At 35.8% G+C, this 21,340-nt stretch overlaps 1 protein-coding gene and 1 non-coding gene across 2 annotated transcripts in view; one reads left to right on the forward strand and one right to left on the reverse strand.

Moving 5' to 3' along the window:
- Positions 1-21,340, forward strand: part of LOC149417277 (uncharacterized) — a 110,975-nt gene that overhangs the window by 37,344 nt on the left and 52,291 nt on the right. The window contains exon 2 of the mRNA XM_089639970.1: positions 19,740-19,986. Coding sequence (XP_089496096.1) covers positions 19,923-19,986 — 64 coding nt within the window. The 5' untranslated portion in view covers positions 19,740-19,922. The remainder of the gene's footprint in view (positions 1-19,739; positions 19,987-21,340) is intronic.
- LOC149417278 (5S ribosomal RNA) lies at positions 4,210-4,328 on the reverse strand. Its single transcript, XR_016303350.1, has one exon. It is a non-coding gene; the product is annotated as a 5S ribosomal RNA (ribosomal RNA).

Below are 21,340 nucleotides of genomic sequence, written 5' to 3' on the forward strand. Positions count from 1 at the left end.
ACACCAAATACCCGGAATTACCGAAAATTAGTTCCCTTATCACTAAAATTACGCTATAAATATATTTTATAGTAGTAATAATGAAAGTGATAAAAAATATATCTTTGTAATACACCACTTATTTTATTTACCAACAAAAATACGAAAATCTTTTTTTGAAACAGCGAAAACTTTTGAATAGTTTACGTTATATAATAAACACAGTTATTTCTGTTAAAAATCTAAATCACCCCTCGTGAAGAATCCCCAAAGATGAATTGACCTCAAGGGAAATTATTTTCCTCTTGCGTCATGATTTTTCATCATGAGCGTGGAAATATCCATTGTCCTGTAAAAAAATATTGTTGGTTACATATTTTCAAGTTTATGAGAAAAGGGGTGTTACCTGGGGATAAGCCAGTCAATAAAACTAGTAGATATTTTTATATTTTTAAAGGTTTGTTTTCAGAAAATACAGTATTTTGAGTGTTTTAAACGTGGTTTCGATGTGTAATGGTGTACTGTTTAATTATATTCTTAGTATCGAATACACTTAATATCGGGAGTAATCAATTAATGCTTTGGTTCGTCAAGATTAAAAGTACTTTATTATCGTTATTACAATGAATCTATAGCAGGACATACGTCCGTTCTATCATAGGCTGTGAGTCAGTATAACGGGGGAAGCGACTAGAAGTGATGGGCTGTACTCGTAACCATTCAGGTACAGCCGACATGCTGTCTCTGTCAGATGGTGTATGTACCGCCACCTACGAAAAAACCTTAAAACTATATTACCTGGATAGTAATAACTTAGATCTACACTCTATCGACATTTGCTGGGCAGTACCGAAACTACAACCAAATAACACTGCATGTAGAAAAGTACACTCATACTCTATAATTACTTTCTCACAATTTTGCTGCTTTTTTATATTCCTACTTTGAAGAATCGTTATGTGCCTACATAAAATTGAAATACCTACCACTTCAAATTTGATTAAAAAACGTTGTTATAAAAGTTTTTTTTAACTTCAATCTTAGTTTGTGAATAAACGGATACTTTAAGAACATTCAAACTCTTAGAAATTTACGCGTAATAAGTGGATTATTTCTAAATCATCTCCAATCTCCACACTCAATTCACCATTATAATCTGTTCTTCGAACCACGTGTAAACGATATTATAACGAATTATCCTGCGCATAAAAGTTACCAAGCGGATCTGTAAAATAATGCGAAAAGTTCGTGCCTCCAGCCCGGGCGGCCTGCCATGAAATTTAATATCAATTCGAAGAAGTGAAAATATTCACTGACATGGAAGTAATCATGCTGAGAACAGGATATTCTATAAAGTGGAACTTTATTTGATTTGAAAAGAGTGTTTGTTTATCGTCATGCAAACATTATCGTAATATTTTTTACACCTCACTGTCACATACGAACCATCGGCTATTTATAATTATGTCAATTTCATCAAATCAAAACGTTTTACCCCATTTTGCCTCCATAATATTTTATTTAAGCGTATAGTGCTGCTCTACCGTATGGCAGAGTTTCGTTGTCAGTTCTTTTTCTGTTCATATACCTAATACAATATGTCGTTTATTGATCTTACATCACATACGATGTGATGTAAGATTACATCGTATGTCGTTTTATTCTCAAACGTATACATGTTAAGATACGTTAAGCATTTGTGATTATTTAAATTTTATTTTATGAATGTTTTTTATAGCGAGAAAAGGAGATGGGTTACATCAGGACTCTAATCGGGTACACACCGTTTTTGCCTAGAGAGCGTCAAAATTTACCCGAACAAATTGTTTTTTATAATTTATTGCTGATCACATTTGAAGTACCGCCATACCACACAATTTTGTATTTTTTAACTACCATATAGTTCAAACTGCCGGGAGCGAGGAGGCTACCGTAATTTCACAAATAAGCTGCTCAGGTGTAGACCATATCAACTAACAAAAACAAGTTTTGTGATTTGAAATTTTGATTGTAAAAAATTAAGATTCGTTTTTTATTAAACTTTTATTATATAACAATACAGAGTTATGTTCATTGCAATAATATAATAAAAAATAAATAAAAACTTCAAAAATAGGTAAAAGTTTTTTGGTTTCCATCTTTTACATGAACAGAAGAACCATTTAATGGAATGATAAGTTATGTTCATTGCAATAATATAATAAAAAATAAAAAAACTTCAAAAATAGGTAAAAGTTTTTTGGTTTCCATCTTTTACATGAACACAAGAAACATTTAATGGAATGATAAGTTCCAAATCTAATAAGTGCAAAACAGAAACAAATTGCCCTTCAAAATATACGGTAAGTATATTTAATGTGAAATTAACGTAACTTCTATAACGACATCATTTTTCATCCACAATTTATCATCTGGATCCTCGTGAATCACAGAAGACATGACATGCCATGTAATAACAATATTTTCAAGTAAACAATGGCATGTACATGTAGATACCATCAAAATCTTTTTAAATCAGTCAAAAATTATATCACGTCAAACACGTTAATTTAAAATACTTTGCTTTACATAAAACAAGTAGAAATGCATAAAATCTTATTGTGGTCGTATCTTCGCTACTTGAAGACTTTGGGTTATTATTTTCGGCCAAAAAACGTGGGATCTGCTACACCGTCATCACTGTCAAAATAATCAACAAAATTTACAATGTTTGCAATCACTTCATCCATTAATTATGAACTCGTGGCACAGAAGGTGATAAGTGTCGCTCATCCGCCATCTTGCATCAGTTACCATTATTTACTTGTAACATTATGTCGGATACCATTGATAACATATCTCAAATCGTCTATTAAAACAGTGCTATAACTACGAGAGTGATCTCTAGTGAAAGAAGGAGACATCGGAAAACCCCGCTTACAAGAAAAAAATGATTTTTTTCAAAATTGTCAGATAACATGGTCTACACCCGAGCAGCTCAAACGTTGAGAGGAAGAAACGAGTGAGAAGGGACCAAATTGGGAAGTGAAAGGTTGGAAATTACCTGGCAATTTTGTTCCAGGCACCTTTGGAGACACTTAGATACTCCGCATTACGTATCACTCCAACAAATCTTTTATTCCTTCTTTCCGATAACAACTAAGAGATGTGTCTTACTAGCCCAGCCGTAAAAGCAATGAGATAACTGCTGGCGATATGCGAAGCACATTCATGGGTTTACTGTATTGATGTGCCATATAGTGGCCAGAATGAGTCAGCGCTTTCGGATATCCGAGAAGGAGCCCCTACTTCATAGAGAATTTCGCTCAAACCACAGCAATACAACTGTTAAATGTATACTTTGTACGTGTATATTCGAATTCCCATTTTGAATTATTAAATTTAATGTCGTCGTGTTATGTTATACGTAGTCAATTCTTTTTTTTTAAATGCATCTATTTGAATTTCACTTTGTTTTCTTGAAAGAAATATCGGAAGCTGAAATTAACCGATCAATCTGAAACACAGCAGATAGACTCGTTATCGATGATATTACATTCTGTCAACGTGATGGCAATCACACTTACACACGTGGACATACACGCATTTCTCTGAAATTGGATGACGTTACAGAGGTAAATAATCGAAGAAGAAAGTCGGTCCAACCGAATCGGGATTAGGCTCAGTTGTTAGCGTGCTTCGGATCCTTGGGTAGGAAGGATAAATCCTCAATTAAACCAAATATATATGTAAAAATTTGTCTTAAGATATATTTATTAATACAAATATATGTATTACATATTATAAAAGTAGGTTTTTTTATTTTAATCCTATGTTGTATAATTTTTGAAGTGAAACTTCTTTACCCGCGTCATGCAATTTCGAGTACCGGAGTAAAACCAACTCATGACCGAAACGAAAATGCGGGACCGATTAAAGTTCATTTGATCTAGTCAAAGTTTTGAAGTAAAATATAAATGCTTCTTAGCTCATCTCGACAACTGGCGTTGGTGGTGTAATGGTCAGCGTAGTTGCTTTCCAAGCAGTTGATCCGAGTTCGATTCTCGGCCATCGCACATAATTTTTTTGTTTTTAACGCCTTTTTTTTTTTCAATGGTTGACCATAATATCAATCCACTAAGTAATATTTTAGGCCTGTAGCATACTTGAAAAGTTAAAGAATGATATAAAATTTTTTATGATGTTAACGATAAAAAAATAAAAAAAAACATAAAATTACCATAAAAAATGGGCCAACGGCACGCGGTGTTCCCAAGCGGTCACCCATCCAAGTACTGACCGCGCCCAATGTTGCTTAACTTCGGTGATCGGACGAGAACCGGTGTGTTCAACATGGTATGGTCGTTGGCAAACGCTAAACAATATTAATTTCTATTCTACCTGCCAATAAATATATGAAAATTAGTATAAAAAAGCCCTAATAATAAGAGAGAAGAATACTAGAAGTTTCACTTCTGTCTTGCGTAGGCTTGACACACCCACTTTTTTTTTACATGGCAGAAAGAGCATCGCACACTCCGCTCTGTTCCACTGAAGTTGTAAAAAGTACCTTTGAAATATATCACTCTACCTTTCGCGGAAAATGTTTATATAAATATACCTACGACATAATTGGCAATAACATGTTAAATTTCATACTGCCAACTATTGGGTAATTTCCGAATCGTTATCATCTCTCAGTTAACCGGCTTTGCGTAAAAGGAACGACAAGGTACCATAATATGGAGGTAGGTATTAACAGTGGTATATCTGCGGAGACTAATGGTGCTGCCACACGCAAAGCTCACATCAACAGATAATATAAAGCACAATAGCGCTCGCCATACAATCCCATACAGACCCGACACACGTAAAAAGATAACGCGCTATAAGTGTGGTTCTGAACTTCGCTAACCGAATTTATTTTACGTAACCGCTCCCGACGCGATATTTGAAAAGTTATGCGTCCCCCTCTCCGCCGTAAAAAGGAGAGGGGGTCATTTTAATTACGGAGCTACCAACTAAGTTCCGTGTTCCCTTTGACAGCCATGACATAAGCAGCCTAATAATGCATTTCTTATTTATTATGTTAGCTCATATCGTCATGTGTGCTAGTAAATTTAGAAACATAAAAAAAAACTTTATTTGGCAAACATACTTCACATATATTTAAAATATAAATATAATCAATATTTGAATTTGAAGTAAACAAATTTTCGCCCTGTGATGAACTTGCCCTGGGACATTTTTTTTAAGTATTGATTTATTATGGTGGGAAAGGAATTTTTCAGTTGATCTCACGAGATGGAGACTTCCAGATGTTGGCCTTAAAGCTGTTTTAGAAACAAGTGTTTAGATTTATTAGGGTAGAGAAAAAAAAATGGGAACGTGCACTGTATCGTCAGAGACCTCCGGGATGTGGTTTGAATTCTTAGATTTTATTGAGTGGAGAGCGAATTTGGGCTGGAAACTGGATCTAGGGGGGTCGTGTTTCATTCTTTTGCAAATAATTGGATATTTTACTCGAGGAGTAACAATTTATTGGTTTTCAAACGATTTAAATTAATGTGACAGGTTCTAGGGCCATAATTGATGTGTTCTTTTAGTGCATTTCTGTCTTTTGAAAACAAAAAGCATTCAGAATTCAAAAGAACATAAATTAGAAATCGCATATGGTGATTTGGGGGGTTGGTTTGAGAAGGGGGAGTCTGGATTTGAAAGCGCGGGGAGACGGTCAAGGCAGTCAGCGTTGAAGGTCGGAAGAAGCAAGTCGATAGGCGTGGTTAAGGAGCGCGGGCGGGTAGTCTGTTTTTGGGAGTCTGGATTTGAAAGCGCGGGGAGACGGTCAAGGCAGTCAGCGTTGAAGGGCGGAAGAAGCAAGTCGATAGTCGTGGTTAAGGAGCGCGGGCGGGTAGTCAGTTTTGATAGTCAGGTTTTGAAAACGGTGGGAGACGGTCAGGAATAATCAGGATCGGTCAGCGTTTTAAGATAGTCGAGTTAGTAAAAACTAAGAAGCGCGTCAACAAGAATTAATCGTCGGGACGCAAACACGGCTAAAATCTTTTAGTGTAGAAGGTGCGGTTTTCTAACAGCATGAGTTTTCTGCATGTGACTGTGTTTGTTTTTTTATAATTATTTGGATTGTTGACACTAAGATGTATCGGTAAGTCTATTATAATCTAATTATTAACACTTATTTCCTTAATGTAAACCGAATAGTCCAATTGTATTTTAAAGTAAGGGTATTTAACTTGAGCACTATAGGTCCGGACCTGTTAGCAAGGGAGGCCATAAATCACCTAATGCGTTGAAGTGACCGGGTCTTGGCGATTACAAAAGGACTAAGAGCGGTTACCCTGAAGCCGCTTAAGATCATTCAACAATAGACATTGTTTATGAGCTAGACAATTTTGTTTTCTGCAATTTAAGATGATTTAATAATTCTCCAGTAATAATATTTAACGATTAGGTTATACGGAATTCATAAAATATATTTAATTAAATATAACTTATTCAAACATCACTCTTTTCATTCATTTTGAATCGGGATAACGCAGCGGGTTACAGCTAGCCGCCGGGAGAATTCATCTGTCTGGCATTCCTATTCTATGAAGTGAGATTTTCATTTTTCATAAGTTTGGCGGGGACGAAGTATACGAATTTTCCGTAGGCTGTCCTATCTTACCAAAGCGACAAAAGCGAAGGGAACGAAATTTGTAATTTGGCTTGCCTAATAGGGACTCTTGTGTTAGCAAAGTCGATAACCCTGGATACCGATATAACGTCTATTTTAGTATAGCAGCGCCGGCTTTTTCCCCTGCTATTGGTGTGGTTGAGTTATTCCCGTACAAGCACCGGTTTCTGTCGAAGGTGTTGGCGGACCAGCCTTAGATAGTCACCCGGAATAGACCTCTGCTTCGAGTATTTTCAGCTGGTGAGAGGACGCTTTCACTGAGTTCAGATCGAAGGGAACGAAAATTGCTAGTGGGCTTTCCTACTTGAGTTAGCTGGTAGACGAAGGAACAAAGCGGATAAGGGCTATGCTATTCTTGGCTGGCGTGTGAGGAGGATTTTCTCGCTGACAGAACGAAGGGATCGTGACGAATATGAAGTTGTCTCGGCGATTTCTGACGTCCTTCCTGTCAAATCCAATAAGTACTTACCCCACTATAGGAGGAGAAGTCATCCAGAATTAGGTTGGAAATTGACTCCGACTGAAACCGTTTGAGCTGACGGAGATCGGATGATTTCAGATTCACGACCTGATGATTCCAGTATCCCTGATCCTTAGCGCCGGAAGTCGAGGATATCAATTTCTACCATTCTTTGATATTTGAAGCGAACGGAGGGTAACAAACGATAGAGCGAATGACCATGACTTTGAAGTGGGGTAAAATCTCCCGTCTAGGAAACATTCGTTATGTCGGATGGACGCCCCGTTCAAATTAAATATTGACATGACTATTTTGAGTGTGGACGAAAGACTTGAAGTATGTTCTGTATTGTACATATGATAAATATGTGTCATTACCTCTACTGGAACGGGAAGCTGTATAGACTGGAGCCAGGAGCTATTTGGAGTAGCGTGACTGCAGAGGCGAAGTCGAACAAACTGAAGCTGAATTCATCATTATCTTTACGAGCGTAAACCAGAGGGGTGTTCACGGGACTCCCGAACTCCTGACGTTGCTGATGCAAACCACTTCAGTATATGTTTATGTTTGAGGTTAGTAGAGTGGACTCCTAATTTTCGGCATGCTGGCGAAGCTCAACTCATCATCGATTTGGGGGAGGTTGACGCGACCTAAACCTCGCGCTACCCACGTGACCCAAATGGTTCCTGACACCAGGCTATCATGGCTCCTTGTACCTAACGGTATAAGATGAATCTTCATCATTCATCATCAACATCAACATCAACAGCTACCACCAAGGACCCACATTCCACCTTCATCACCCTCCGGCAGGAGGCAAAACATGTCATTATCTCATCTGTCGCTGAGCGATATTCAATTCATTTCTGGAGGTGTTGGGATTGGACCATCAACTTGGCTGCTCTCGAGCTGGTCACGTTGATGGGTGGGATTTGGACGGAGACCAATCGAAAGCAACACATGTTTTGTCTCTAGCTATTCCCGAAAATACCTACTCATAGAAATAACTCACAAAACTAACAATCCATAGTCAAATCATTAACTTAGAATCTTGTGCATCTTGAATTGAATTGTCTATAGTGAATTTTATGTACTTAATTTGTAATTAATTGTCTCATTATATTAGCACATTATCAACTGCAGCAACCGGAAACGTTTGGGCGAGCAAACAAGGTAGGAAAAGGTAGTTAAAATCAGGGTAGTCGGTCATTGTCTTATTTTCAAACCATACAGAATGTAACACGCCTCATCTAAAAAGAACCAAAGTTACCACAACCAATTAACAGGATCCTTCAATGAATTAATCCCTGTCGAAACAAAAAATTGACACAACGTGACATATTAATTCGTTAAGATTGAAGGGTTGATAAACCGCGAGAAGTTGCAAAACAAACGTGACGAAAACATTAATCCGTTAACGAGAGTAAGGGGGATCGGGAAAACATTACAGCCCTTTCAAAATTAATCATATTTTTAACTCAGTATGTTTATATGGTAATATCATTCGGTTTTTTGATAAAGTTGGACGGCCTGATACCTACATAGAGAAGCTTCTAGTTTGTTCGTTTGTTGATTGTTTTCAATTGTTTTCCTGGGTAATCTGGTTTGCTCTCGTCAGCTCTCGTGCTCTATTCTCATTCCCTGCCCTGGTGTTGGTCCTTGCCGCCTTTGCCTTCGACATTTTTGGAAATCGACTTGAGCTTATTTTACAATAATTTATTATATGTCGCTTTCGTCGATCGGCGTGCGAACTGCGAATTTCCTGATTCGACGGAGAGGTTATGTGAAAATGCGCTATATACGCGCAGATTGTTTAAAATCTAAAAAGTTTATAAATAGCATTTATAATTATATAGTTGGCGGCATCATCATCTGAGGATGAGCTGTCCAACAGATCCAGCAATAGGCGACAAGTATCATCCATTTCGAAAACGTGCTCAAGCTGTCAGTAAGTAAAGTTGTCACTTTGACAGATGAAATTATGTTCCTCGGCCGCTCTCGAATTCAACTGACCCCCTCTCCTACCATAGGAAGAAATATTTTATAGCGTCGTGTGTCGGTAGAAAAGATGATGCGCTGTACATTAACTTTTGATGTGAGCTTTGCGTCTGGCAGCACCATTACAATTTATGGGATGCGTGTTTGCCATTACAAAAATAGGTAGCGCGTCGCGATTTCTGTCCGATATTCAAAATATCTAAGGTAACTAAGATATTATCTAAATAGTTTAAGGTTGTTGCAGTCATTCAAAGTTCAAATAATTTAAGAATGTGTAAGTTATAAAGATACATATTATTGTAAACTAAAGACGATATAAAGCTTTTTAATATGCAAGTGAAGATAAACGTTTTTAAAATCTATTTTGCCACTAACCAATAACTTTAACACTGTAATATCCGGCTAAAAACTATTCCGTCTTTTTATGGCATAAATCGGGATTTTTAAAATTTTTTTCTGGTAGTAAAACGAAAGTGAAGAAAAAAGGAAGTCGAAAGTCAAGAAACAAACACAGGTGAACTCCTAGCGTGGAGGACAATATACTATACCTTTGTAATACAAATATATTTAAGAATAAATAAATAAAAAAGTGTCTTTTTTGAAAGAATTCTGCTAGAACGTCCATAAATTCACACAAATTTAGGGGAGCAAAATAAATGCAAGCTTCGCAAAATACGTTCAAATGCTTATTAGATTTTCTTAAGTGCGTTACAACACTGAAAAAAATTAAATCTTCTATGTAAGTTTTAATTTTCTCTTTAATTTCTGAGAAAAAACTTATTGAGGTATGAACACTTACCCAACACCCTGCAGGATACGTGTGAAATAGCGCCAACAGTTACTGTGTTTCTCCCCCACATACGCCCATGCATCACGTAGCCCCAGAATGAAAATTGCAACGCCACGCCACTGGAGTCAGGGAAGTAGATCGTGACCATATTTTAAAGTTTCTTGAGAGAATAAAATATTTATAATAGATATACTGGCGCGCATTATTTTCACGTACATGTTCATGAAAATGAGGTTATGGTAATCTTCCTGAGAGCTAGGGGGTTCGGATGGCATTTTAACCATGAAATATTAAATATTTTTCGGGTTAAGAACCAAAAATAGGGAAATTTTTAAAATAAAATATTTTAAAGCATTTCTTACATATTCTTTCAAAAGTGAAAACCGTGAAAGAGTTCTACTACTACTAGACTACTTCTAACCGTCTAGAGACAGTGAGACTATGGCATCCCCAATTGAGCATGTTATAAGGCTTAAGGTAGAGGGTAGAGACGATAAAAAAGAAGGTGGGGATGTAAAAATAAAATAATTAATTTTTAAAAATTTAAATTGTGCCTTCTCTTGGAAGAATTTAAACAATATTTATTTTTTCTCTATATCTTTTTTCATTATTTTTTGTCCCCTAATAAAGATAAAAACAACATAACGATAGCCCAGTGTTAAATTGTGTAACATGTCCAAATCCATTGTTTTGAAATATTCAACTTTTTTTTCAAACATGATCTCTCTAGGCAAAATTTAACTAGTTTCAACGTAAGACAATACCCTAAAATAAAGCCAGAATATTAACGACGTAAGTGAAGCAGCCGTGCACAAATTGCGACACGCGGCCCTGGTGTATTGGACAGATCTGCGGTTGAATTTGCCTCATCAAATCTCTAAAATAAAGTGTGAAAGTAATAAAGTAATAAAGTGGAATCTTAACGACATAAGTCATAAAGACGTGTAAAACAATATTCAAGGCGCGTCCCGGCGTAATAGACGGACTTTCTGTCGATTTTGCACGGAAAGTTACTAATAAATCGTCCAGAAAAATAAAATCAGGTGCTCACCGCTTGTTTTATATTTGAAAAGCGTTTTGTAAAATTTTCAAACCGTTTAATTAAAAATATTTGAACGGTAAGGTCTTGTTTTTATTTTTATTAAATATAAATAACTCATATCCGTAGAAACATTTGAGATTTTAGTAATACGTTCATCAGAAATAATTAAAAAAGGGGAGCGTCGAACAAACCCCTGTTATGAGAATCTTATGTCGCCTTAAAGAGAAACATGTCAAAATGTGGATGTTCGAAATTGAAATGCACAATCGTCGTATTAAAATGGAAATATATTTGTGTAAAACTGGTTTCATTTTAATATTAGGATATATTATTACAACAGGTTTTTCGACTCTTAAGGAGTCAAATAATTTTATCGTGTTCAAACATCGTGATAATTCATGTACTAAAAGTTAATCAGGAAGCCTATAAATTCATTCGTAAAAGGCCTGCAATCCCGTTAGAACATGTGTTCCGAGATCAAGATAATGTATCCGAAATGTACAAAAAGTGTATCAGCAAACCTGTTAATTCATTTGTTAAATGCCTGCCATTTCATTTCCATCAACCGGATCACCAATAATTTGAAGAGATTTTAATAAATTAGCAATACTTATTAGGTTAATTTAATTATATTAACTTACTTAAGTTGTCCATCAACTTTCTATATACTGTCAACAGGCTTTAATGTCAACAAACTATCTTTTTATTGCTACGCTGATTCTAAATGTATTACTTTTATTCTACATATATGAATAAAAAGAACGTAATATCTACGTATATGTAGAATTAATAAATCATCCTGTAAAAGCGATTGAAAGCGGAAGATATTTAAACTCCCTGAGTTTGGTCGGCGGGTTCCGATAGATACCCTACACATGCATTAGAATGAGGACAATTATTTCTAAAGATTTCATATTTTTTAGAAATCTTGTTAAATATTTTAATTGGGATTTCTAAATTTTATACTAACCTTACTGTGAACCAAAAAACCGAGGTACGTATGACGTCATGCGTACCCCATCAGATTTTGATCGTTTTGGCGGGCTTTAATTTAAACTCTGAAAAGTATTTTAACTATGAAATCGACAGTTGTAAATAAAAAAAAACAATATTTAAGATAAAAGGTAAACTTTCATAACAAAATTACAGCAATTCCATATGTTCATAAATGCATGACAACAGAAATAAGACCTCAAGCGATTTTGCTCTTCAAAAAAATATCTGCTTTATAATAATTAATAAGTTTTAATGGGTAAAAAGCAAGTATGCTACGGTGCGGTGTGAAATATTTGATCCGTTCCTTCTCCATAGTGTACTATACACCTTTCTCCCTTATTCTCCTTCTTTCCACAACCTTCCCCAACCTTCTTCTATCTTGAGTATTCTCCCATGACTCACTCCCCGCGCTGGGTATCAACATACCCCCAAACATTATGCAAGTTATCTCCTAAGCTCCCCTAAGGCACTGACGTCATACGTTATGTTCTGCGTATATCTCACACACGAATCTTCATAAATTATAAATAATAATAATAAATTTATCTTTATGTGTATTTTAAATAACGTATGTGTTGTTGTTCCTTCCACGTACAAAATACAATCAACATAGCTTTCCGTTTTTGTCGTCCACAATAACAAAATACATATTATGCTTCACTTCTCTAAACATTTGATATATGCTTTCAAGTGCCTACTGGTCTTGTTTATCTCGTTAATCCACCATTTCTAAAGCGGGTTTTCGATTCCCCTCACGGATTCTCTCGGGAACTATACGTCATCGTTCTCCGGGCGATGTGAACGTACAATATTCTTTACCCATTGCCATAATATATCTATAAGTTATCGTCAATTTTGCTGTGTTTTTCTAGATCATCTTGTCGTACGACGACGTTGTTGTTTGTTAAAAATACCCAAATGCTAAAAAAAGCCAAGGTTTGATTTGAAGATAATTCAGATTTAAACCTAGATAATAAGCTAGATAGGTCCCTCGCTTACACGGTTTGTATATTTAGAGCGGATGGAGGAGTGCCGACAACATATTTGAAGCACAGAGTATGGTAGAGGTTAGGGATGCCCAGGAAAAACAGAAGAAAATAAAAATACTGATGACGAGTCTGAGTGATACGAGTCCGAAAACTAAAAGTATGTGTGGACTTCCATTCACTCTGCCAGCACACGTGGAGACTTAAGTAATACTTAGAAATAGAAATAAATCGTTTAGTTGATTATTTTTACAACGCACATAACTACTTTCCATATCTCTTTTTTTCTGGGCTGTGTTTTACTGTATATTATATTGATTTTTTCTATGTACTACTCTACTGATATGAAATACTGTTAATTTATTAAAAATCTTATTAAATTATTTGTTTTCTTGTTAAAAATGGGACTGCGGGCTTTTAACGAATGAATTGAGAAGTATTCGTAACAAATTATCAGTAAAAGCAAATGTTTTATGCGTTTGGCGCAACACGGAGATACTTATATTGCAGCATGCCGTAATCTATTCGGAGAAGAATAAGTTTTCTCGATATATTCTGAATGACTAAAATTTTATCAGAAACATAGCATGCTGTCACTGTTTAACAGGATCATTTTTCCCCATGTAGTTAGTTACTCTGTTTGAAATATGGGTTACATTGCATTGCATTTCATTTTTTTTTTATTATTTTTGTAAACAAACAGTACCTACGTAGATAAAATTTGACGGTCCCGAAGATCAGTGTTGGATGTGCAAATTTATAATTCGTTTAGCAGCAGGCTATTTAAAGTTTCGTTTGTGAATTTTTACTGTTTTTGATAATAGATTTCTTTAATAAATTAATTAAATTAATAGAGGTTAATACAAAATATCAAAAAACACTATATTTCTTTATCTCAAAACAGTAAAAATGAATGCTAGCAGTACCAAGGTTTTTAAAGGAAATTATCACAATGATCAATACCGATGACATGTGTCAATGAAATATTTAGTGAGTGATTACTTACATTTTACAGGGAGGAGCTCGTTCATGCTAGGGAATGATTTTAGGTAAAAAATATAGATAAACGGAATATAGCAAAATGTTTATGGTTTGCGTGTGTGTATGTGAACCTGCATGTGTACCTATGTATCTGAATTTCATTAAGTATTGGAGGGTTATGAGGGCTTGTTTATTAAGTTAACAGTAATGTTTTTCTTAAATGACGACAGGTATGAGACACAATTATTTTAATCGAACATGGAATTTTGGCTATCCTGAAATAGGGAAAAATCTTCCTAGTTAGACAGTTAAATAAGTTTTTTTACATTAGCTCCACACAGGTGGCCTTGAAGAAAGTAATTCCCTTCATGGCCTATGTCATATTCGGAGATGCTGTGTGGTGAGTCTTTTTAGGACAGGAAGGAGAAGAAGTGCCCACTGCAGTGCAAGGCGATGTTCTGGAGAAGACAAAAGGTATTCTTTAACCAATCTCTCCCGATCAGACCTGCAACGCAATTGGTGGGCAGACGCATCTGTTGTCGACACCGGGACACAGCTCACCCCACGAACCCCAATGGTGACCAATTGCAGAGGTTTTGGTTATCCAATAAATGGTTCTAAGTATGGCTGAACCCATACAAGCTTCCTAAATTGCGAAAAATAGTTGCGAGAAATTTATTATGTTCTAACTAAAATAAGATTAAAAGAAAAAAAATTATTTGAAGAAAACAAAAGATCAATTTTAAATGCCAGTTCAGTCCTGAATAACAATTAAACACTACTTCGAGGTTGCTGTCAAATCACTTGTTGGAATGAATTTCATCGTGGACAATAATCAATCAATGTCATACGCACTCAATTTGTCAGAAAATAAAATTGTTGGGGGAGATTGTATTTGATTGATTTTCTCATGTATGATGTTTGAGTACAATTTTTCCGGCACGTGTAATGATTTTCCGGTTAGGATTTTCGCAAATACCACGAAGAATGGTTAACTTTTTTTCAATGATCGACATTTTTCTTAAAATTTCAACTCCTAAATTCATTTTTTTTTTTTTTTTTTTTTTTTTTTTTTTTTTTTTTTTTTTTTTTTTTTTTTTTTTTTTTTTTATAAATTTAATTTAGATTAAATTTGATAATATTATTATTAAGTTCTGCAAGTGTTTTAGTTTTTTATTATTGTGACAGCTGTTTCGGCTTACAAGGCCATTTTCAAACAGTTTGAAAATGGCCTTGTAAGCCGAAACAGCTGTCACAATAATAAAAAACTAAAACACTTGCAGAACTTAATAATAATATTATCAAATTTAATCTAAATTAAATTTATAAAAAAATTAAATGGAGTTCTACGAATTAAACACAAAAACAATAAAAAAAAAAAAAAAAAAAAAAAAAAATATATATCCTAAATTCATGGTATTTGAAAGAGAGAGTACGAAAACAGTGTGCAATATAGTTGTAAACGATGAGAACTTGGAGAGGTCGGATGAGTTTGTGTATTTGGGAAGTTTACGAGAGATGGGAAGGCTGATAAAGATATTGAAAGTAGAGTTAATGCAGGTAACTCCATTAATGGAGGAGTGAACGCGGTTGGCGCTAGCAAAAAAATGTCCAAAGAAACGAAGCTAGCAGTCCACAATGGAGTGCTGATACTTACCCTGATGTTTGACAGTGAGGTATGGAGCTGGCAGAGAAATGATGAAGGCAGATTGAATGCTGTAAAATGAGATATCTGGGGCGGATGGGCGGTAAAACCATGCATGCTCGTGTGAGAAATGTGGACAACCGCAGAGAATGCAAGGCTGATATAAGCGTAATGAGTATGATTAAGTTAGGAATGCTTAGATGGTTTGGGCACGTAGGGCAAATTAACGAGAAAGGAGTGTAAAGAGAATATTTTTTGAATGGTAGAAGAAGTTGGGGACTCCTGATGAAGACATGTCACGATAGTGTTAATCAGATACATGAGTCGGGCCATGTCAAGAATCAGAATAATAGAAGAGTATATATGAATGTGAATGAGGCAAGAAGTGTGTGCCGAGACCGAGTTATTGGTGTGTGAAACGGTTCTATGATAAATCAACACATCGACAATTTAACACACCTGTACGGGACGTGTTTGCCTGCACAAGAAAAGACTGTAAATAATAAGCACCGGCACACATCAGATTTTTTACAGCCAGCCCAATTCACAATAAATAGTTATATGTATTTCAATACAACTGGGATTTAAAACACAGATAGAAAACTGATTCAACCGGAATCCTTTCAGCGATAATTTCAGATTGGAGCACGTTGTGCATCATCGCGCCATACGATACAGTAAATGGCGTGGGCAACTGCTGCAGCAGTGGCCAGTTCAATTGGTAGCCAGCAGGAATCGGCCAGCTTCTAGGTTGTCAGCATCAATGGCTAATTTAGTCGGTAGCCAGGAAGAATTGGCCAGCCTCTTGGTGTTCAGCATCAATGGCTAATTCAGTTGGTAGCCAGGAAGAATTGGTCAGCCTCTAGGTTATCAGCATCAATGGCTAATTCAGTTGGTAGCCAGGAAGAATTGGCCGGCTTCTAGGTTTTCAGCATCAATGGCTAATTCAGTTGGTAGCCAGGAAGAATTGGCCGGCTTCTAGGTTTTCAGCATCAATGGATAATTCAGTTGGTAGCCAGGAAGAATTGGCCGGGTTCTAGGTTTTCAGCATCAATGGCTAATTTAGTCGGTAGCCAGGAAGAATTGGCCAGCCTCTTGGTGTTCAGCATCAATGGCTAATTCAGTTGGTAGCCAGGAAGAATTGGCCGGCTTCTAGGTTTTCAGCATCAATGGCCAATTTAGTTGGTAGCCAGGAAGAATTGGTCAGCCTCTAGGTTATCAGCATCAATGGCTAATTCAGTTGGTAGCCAGGAAGAATTGGCCGGCTTCTAGGTTTTCAGCATCAATGGATAATTCAGTTGGTAGCCAGGAAGAATTGGCCGGGTTCTAGGTTTTCAGCATCAATGGCTAATTTAGTCGGTAGCCAGGAAGAATTGGCCAGCCTCTTGGTGTTCAGCATCAATGGCTAATTCAGTTGGTAGCCAGGAAGAATTGGCCGGCTTCTAGGTTTTCAGCATCAATGGCCAATTTAGTTGGTAGCCAGGAAGAATTGGTCAGCCTCTAGGTTATCAGCATCAATGGCTAATTCAGTTGGTAGCCAGGAAGAATTGGCCGGGTTCTAGGTTTTCAGCATCAATGGCTAATTGAGTTGGCAGCCAGGAAGAATTGGCCGGCTTCTAGGTTATCAGCATCAATGGATAATTCAGTTGGTAGCCAGGAAGAATTGGCCGGGTTCTAGATTTTCAGCATCAATGGCTAATTCAGTTGGTAGCCAGGAAGAATTGGCCGGCTTCTAGGTTTTCAGCATCAATGGCTTATTCAGTTAGTAGCCAGGAGGAATTGGCCGGCTTCTAGGTTGTCAGCATCAATGCAGCAGGGATTGGCCAGCCTCTAGGTGATCACTGGCAGTGGGCAGTTCAGTCGGTAGCCAGCAGGTATTCGTCAGCCTTTAGGTTGTCAGCATCTGTGGCTGGTTCAGTCGGTAGCAAAGAGGAATTCATCAGAATCTAGGTTGTCGGCATCAATGTAGCAGGGATTGGCCAGCCTCTAGGTGATCACCGGCAGTGGGCAGTTCAGTCGGTAGATTATAAGAGCCGGCACACGGAGACGCCCCATTATTGTAATGATGACAGATGCGTCTGACTCAGCTGATAAAGTGCCGGCCGTAAACAGCTCGTTAGAAATAGTTGTAATCTTTAAAATGATTGTGCCGTGATGGAGAAACAGAAGCGACTACAGATTTCAGTTGACACTCAGGAATTTATAATTACAGTTAACAGATCGCGTTTTAACTGGAGGTGTTCCGTCCACTCGTGTTAATTTTTGAAATTTGACTGACGAATATTGTAGTGTTTTTAGTTATTTATCATTTCTCTGGCAAGCCCTCTTGTGACGTCATTATCTTTACCACAACTTGTTTTCGTTTCAGACGCAGGTGTTTTAAGGTGAGAATAATAATTTCGCACAGCGACTGGTTTGTCAATATTTCGATTTTTCTCCGGCTCGATTCGCCTAGTAACCGATAATTTTTGTGCATTTTTCAACTCGTAAACATTATAGGTTGGAAAAAGGGTGATCAAACTTGCAGGTGTTCAACCTTAGTCGCAATCGAACCAAATGCAGCAAATCATGTTTTCACGTTCGATACAACCTTTAAAAAGAGATATAAAGTCATTAGAAACGATTAAAAAAAAATTAAACCTAACCTAACCTTACCTGACCCAACCTACTTAACCCAGTTTATAAAGTTTTTGTTTCATCATTTTCCATGATTTTATATAACTTTTTAAAGATGTGATGAATTATCATTTTGATGATTTATCCGGTCACCGTATGAAACAGACATCCGAGTACTCGGAGAACAATAAGTATCGCTGATTTATTGAAATCCTGTTAAAAACGTGATAGTTATCCACTTCCTTATAAAATATGAGTCCATTCATAATATATCGGAACACGTGTTCATATAGGTGTGCTATTCCTGATAAATACAATGACGTAAAGCGAGAGTACTAGTATTTTTATGAACACATGTTCCGCCGTCCCCATACCAAATTCGAGTTTTACTGATACTTTGTTAGGAAATCTGTCAATTCATTCGTTAAAGACCTGCAGTCCCGTTTTTAACAGGAATACGAATAATTTGGACCAATTAAAAAAAATTAGGCTGATCGGTAATGCCCATATGTCCATACGGTATTGACAAAATCCGTCATCTATGGCCAGATAGTGATATTTGCGAGCACGGTCAGAATATGATTTCGATTGTAAGTAGACAAAAGTCGTTACGTTCGTTACTCGTAGGTGTCGGATAAGCTGCCAATATGCACAACTGCATACGCGATCTATAAACTTAATTAATTTATCTAAGACGCGATCAACTGATTCCGTTCTAGCATAGAGAAACAAAAGTTGTTAGTTATAACTAATGACCTCATGAATTAATTTACTCCATTTTTATTGTTAAAAAGTACCTACATGTGGACTGCCAACATATAATAAAGTTAAGATTTCAATCCGAAATTGTCAAATTATTAGTATTTTTAACCTTTACGTAGCTCTCTCACGCTTAGGAATGTCAATTCACAGAGAGATGCGCCAGTGTTGCGAGCTTATATCAATTTCTGATTTATTGCATTATCAAAAATATGATATCAACAACGCGCCCGTGCTCGTGCTTATAAAATCATCCGTAGTTTGTTTTTTTTTTTTTTTCAATTAATTTAAAATAAATCAAATTTAATAATGTTATAATAATTATTAAGTTCTGCAAGTATTTCTGTTATTTTTACAGTTTTTAATGTGACAGCTGTTTCGGCTTTTGAGGCCATTATAAAATTGTTGATAATGTTAACAGTTTGATAATGGCCTCAAAAGCCGAAACAGCTGTCACATTAAAAACTGTAAAAATAACAGAAATACTTGCAGAACTTAATAATTATGAAAACATTTTTAAATTTGATTTATTTAAAATTTTTATAAAAAAATTTAAAAAATTAAATGGAATTCTACCAATCAAACACCAAAACAATAAATAAAAAAAAAATAAAAAAAAAATACATTAAAAAAAAAAATCCGTAGTTTTGCTTATGGATTCGATTTTGTAAAATTATCGATTTCACTAGACCCCCGCACGAGTAATTATTTCACCATCTGAATTTAAATCATTACTTAATTACTATTGCCATTATTACTTAGCGAAAATTGTCACGTATCATGTAATTAATGAGTTATTTTTCTTTTGTTACAGATAACTCTCAGCTTAACTAGTTCTCCCGAATGTGCTTAATCTAGAGAGCTCCAACGGAATACGTGTAAAATGTGAATTTAAATCAAGTGGCGATACGGTGAATTGAAATCTAGTGACGTTATCATAAACGAGTGCAAAGTGGTTTTATAATGTACGAATAAAAAGTGAGATTATTGCTTCAAAATGGGCCAAAGCAAACACCAATGGAACAGTATAGTCACTGTGTACACCATCATCTTCCTTTGTGGTAAGTTATATATTTGACTTTTTCTACCTTGTATGTATAGCTAATAAATTCTTTTAAAAGTAATGCGCAATCCAAGACAAAAAATCGCCTTTTTTATAGACATATGCAATATTAGCAGACCTGCCCTAAGTGATTAAAAGCGTATTATTCCCCACTCCCCATACCGGTTCCATTGGAGCCGGCTGGGCTCGCGTATGGCTTCCCGTGAATCTTGAGAATGTGACGTCATCATTCTTGTTCGAACTAGCTTCGAGCTATGGTCGAGGCATTTTACGAAATAACACGGCGAAATGGTGGCTTGTGCTATGAAAACTTGTAAAAATAGATGTGAAAAAGAGAATAAACCCAATTATCGTATTACATTCCATATGTAAGCATCATTTTAAGCTTATTCACGTCGTATAATATGAATCAGTTGTAGAAACATATACTATCACATCGAGATACATCTGGTCGAATGAAGCAATTCTGAAGTGTGCGCATCGTTGTTACTGGGAAGTAAATTATGAACACTTATAAAAGTGTCTTTACTAAATACGTAAAAAAAATATTTGACTCTAAAAATAGAAGTAATTTTTTTTTGCCGAATTTGGACTTCGCAAATTTGTTCATAACGTGGCGAGTAATTTGCGCTCCCATGTAAAAATGTCAATTCATTTAAAAGCAGATTTTACTTTTAAGAACTAAATGGTGATATTATAATGCGAGATGCCTATATACTGTCAGATTGATTTATTGACGAATCAGTCAGCTTTACCCCCTTCGTTCTTCAACAGTTGATTTTACCCCTCACCTTTAATTTCTAGTCTATATATTCATATGTCTGTGGCCTTTTTGGATTTTAAAACACCTCTTATAATCCATAATCAACGCATTTTAAATGGAGTTTAACATGAGTTAATTTAATTTTCTAGCTTAAAATAATGTTTATGGTGTAATATTTTACAAAACTTGTATTATAAAAATGATCCATTATTTACTATATTTTATTTATTATTAGGTATCAAATCTGAACAACAGCTATAATTACGTAGTTTTGAGATTTATTATTGTGGCCAAAAGCATAAATTATTTTGTCATTAAATGTAATTCGTTTTTGTAAGTTCTTTAGCCTTGTGTTATTTCGTGATTTTTTGGCGTTTTTTACAGCTGGACGTAAGTAATAGTTAAAAATTTACTGCTCATAAATTAGGTAAAATACAGGTGAACCTCGGTTTTCATCTCATATGGAGCAAGCATTGATTTGAAATTTGGCAAAATATGTTTGTCATGACACAGACTGATTATAATATTAATTAGCTAAGCACTATATTATATTCTCAAACCGGAGGTCATGCGTTCTAATCTATTATTA

The sequence above is a fragment of the Hesperophylax consimilis genome, chromosome 15, assembly GCF_061612785.1.
Source record: "Hesperophylax consimilis isolate HC1 chromosome 15, BYU_Hcon_1.0, whole genome shotgun sequence".
NCBI lineage: Eukaryota > Metazoa > Arthropoda > Insecta > Trichoptera > Limnephilidae > Hesperophylax > Hesperophylax consimilis.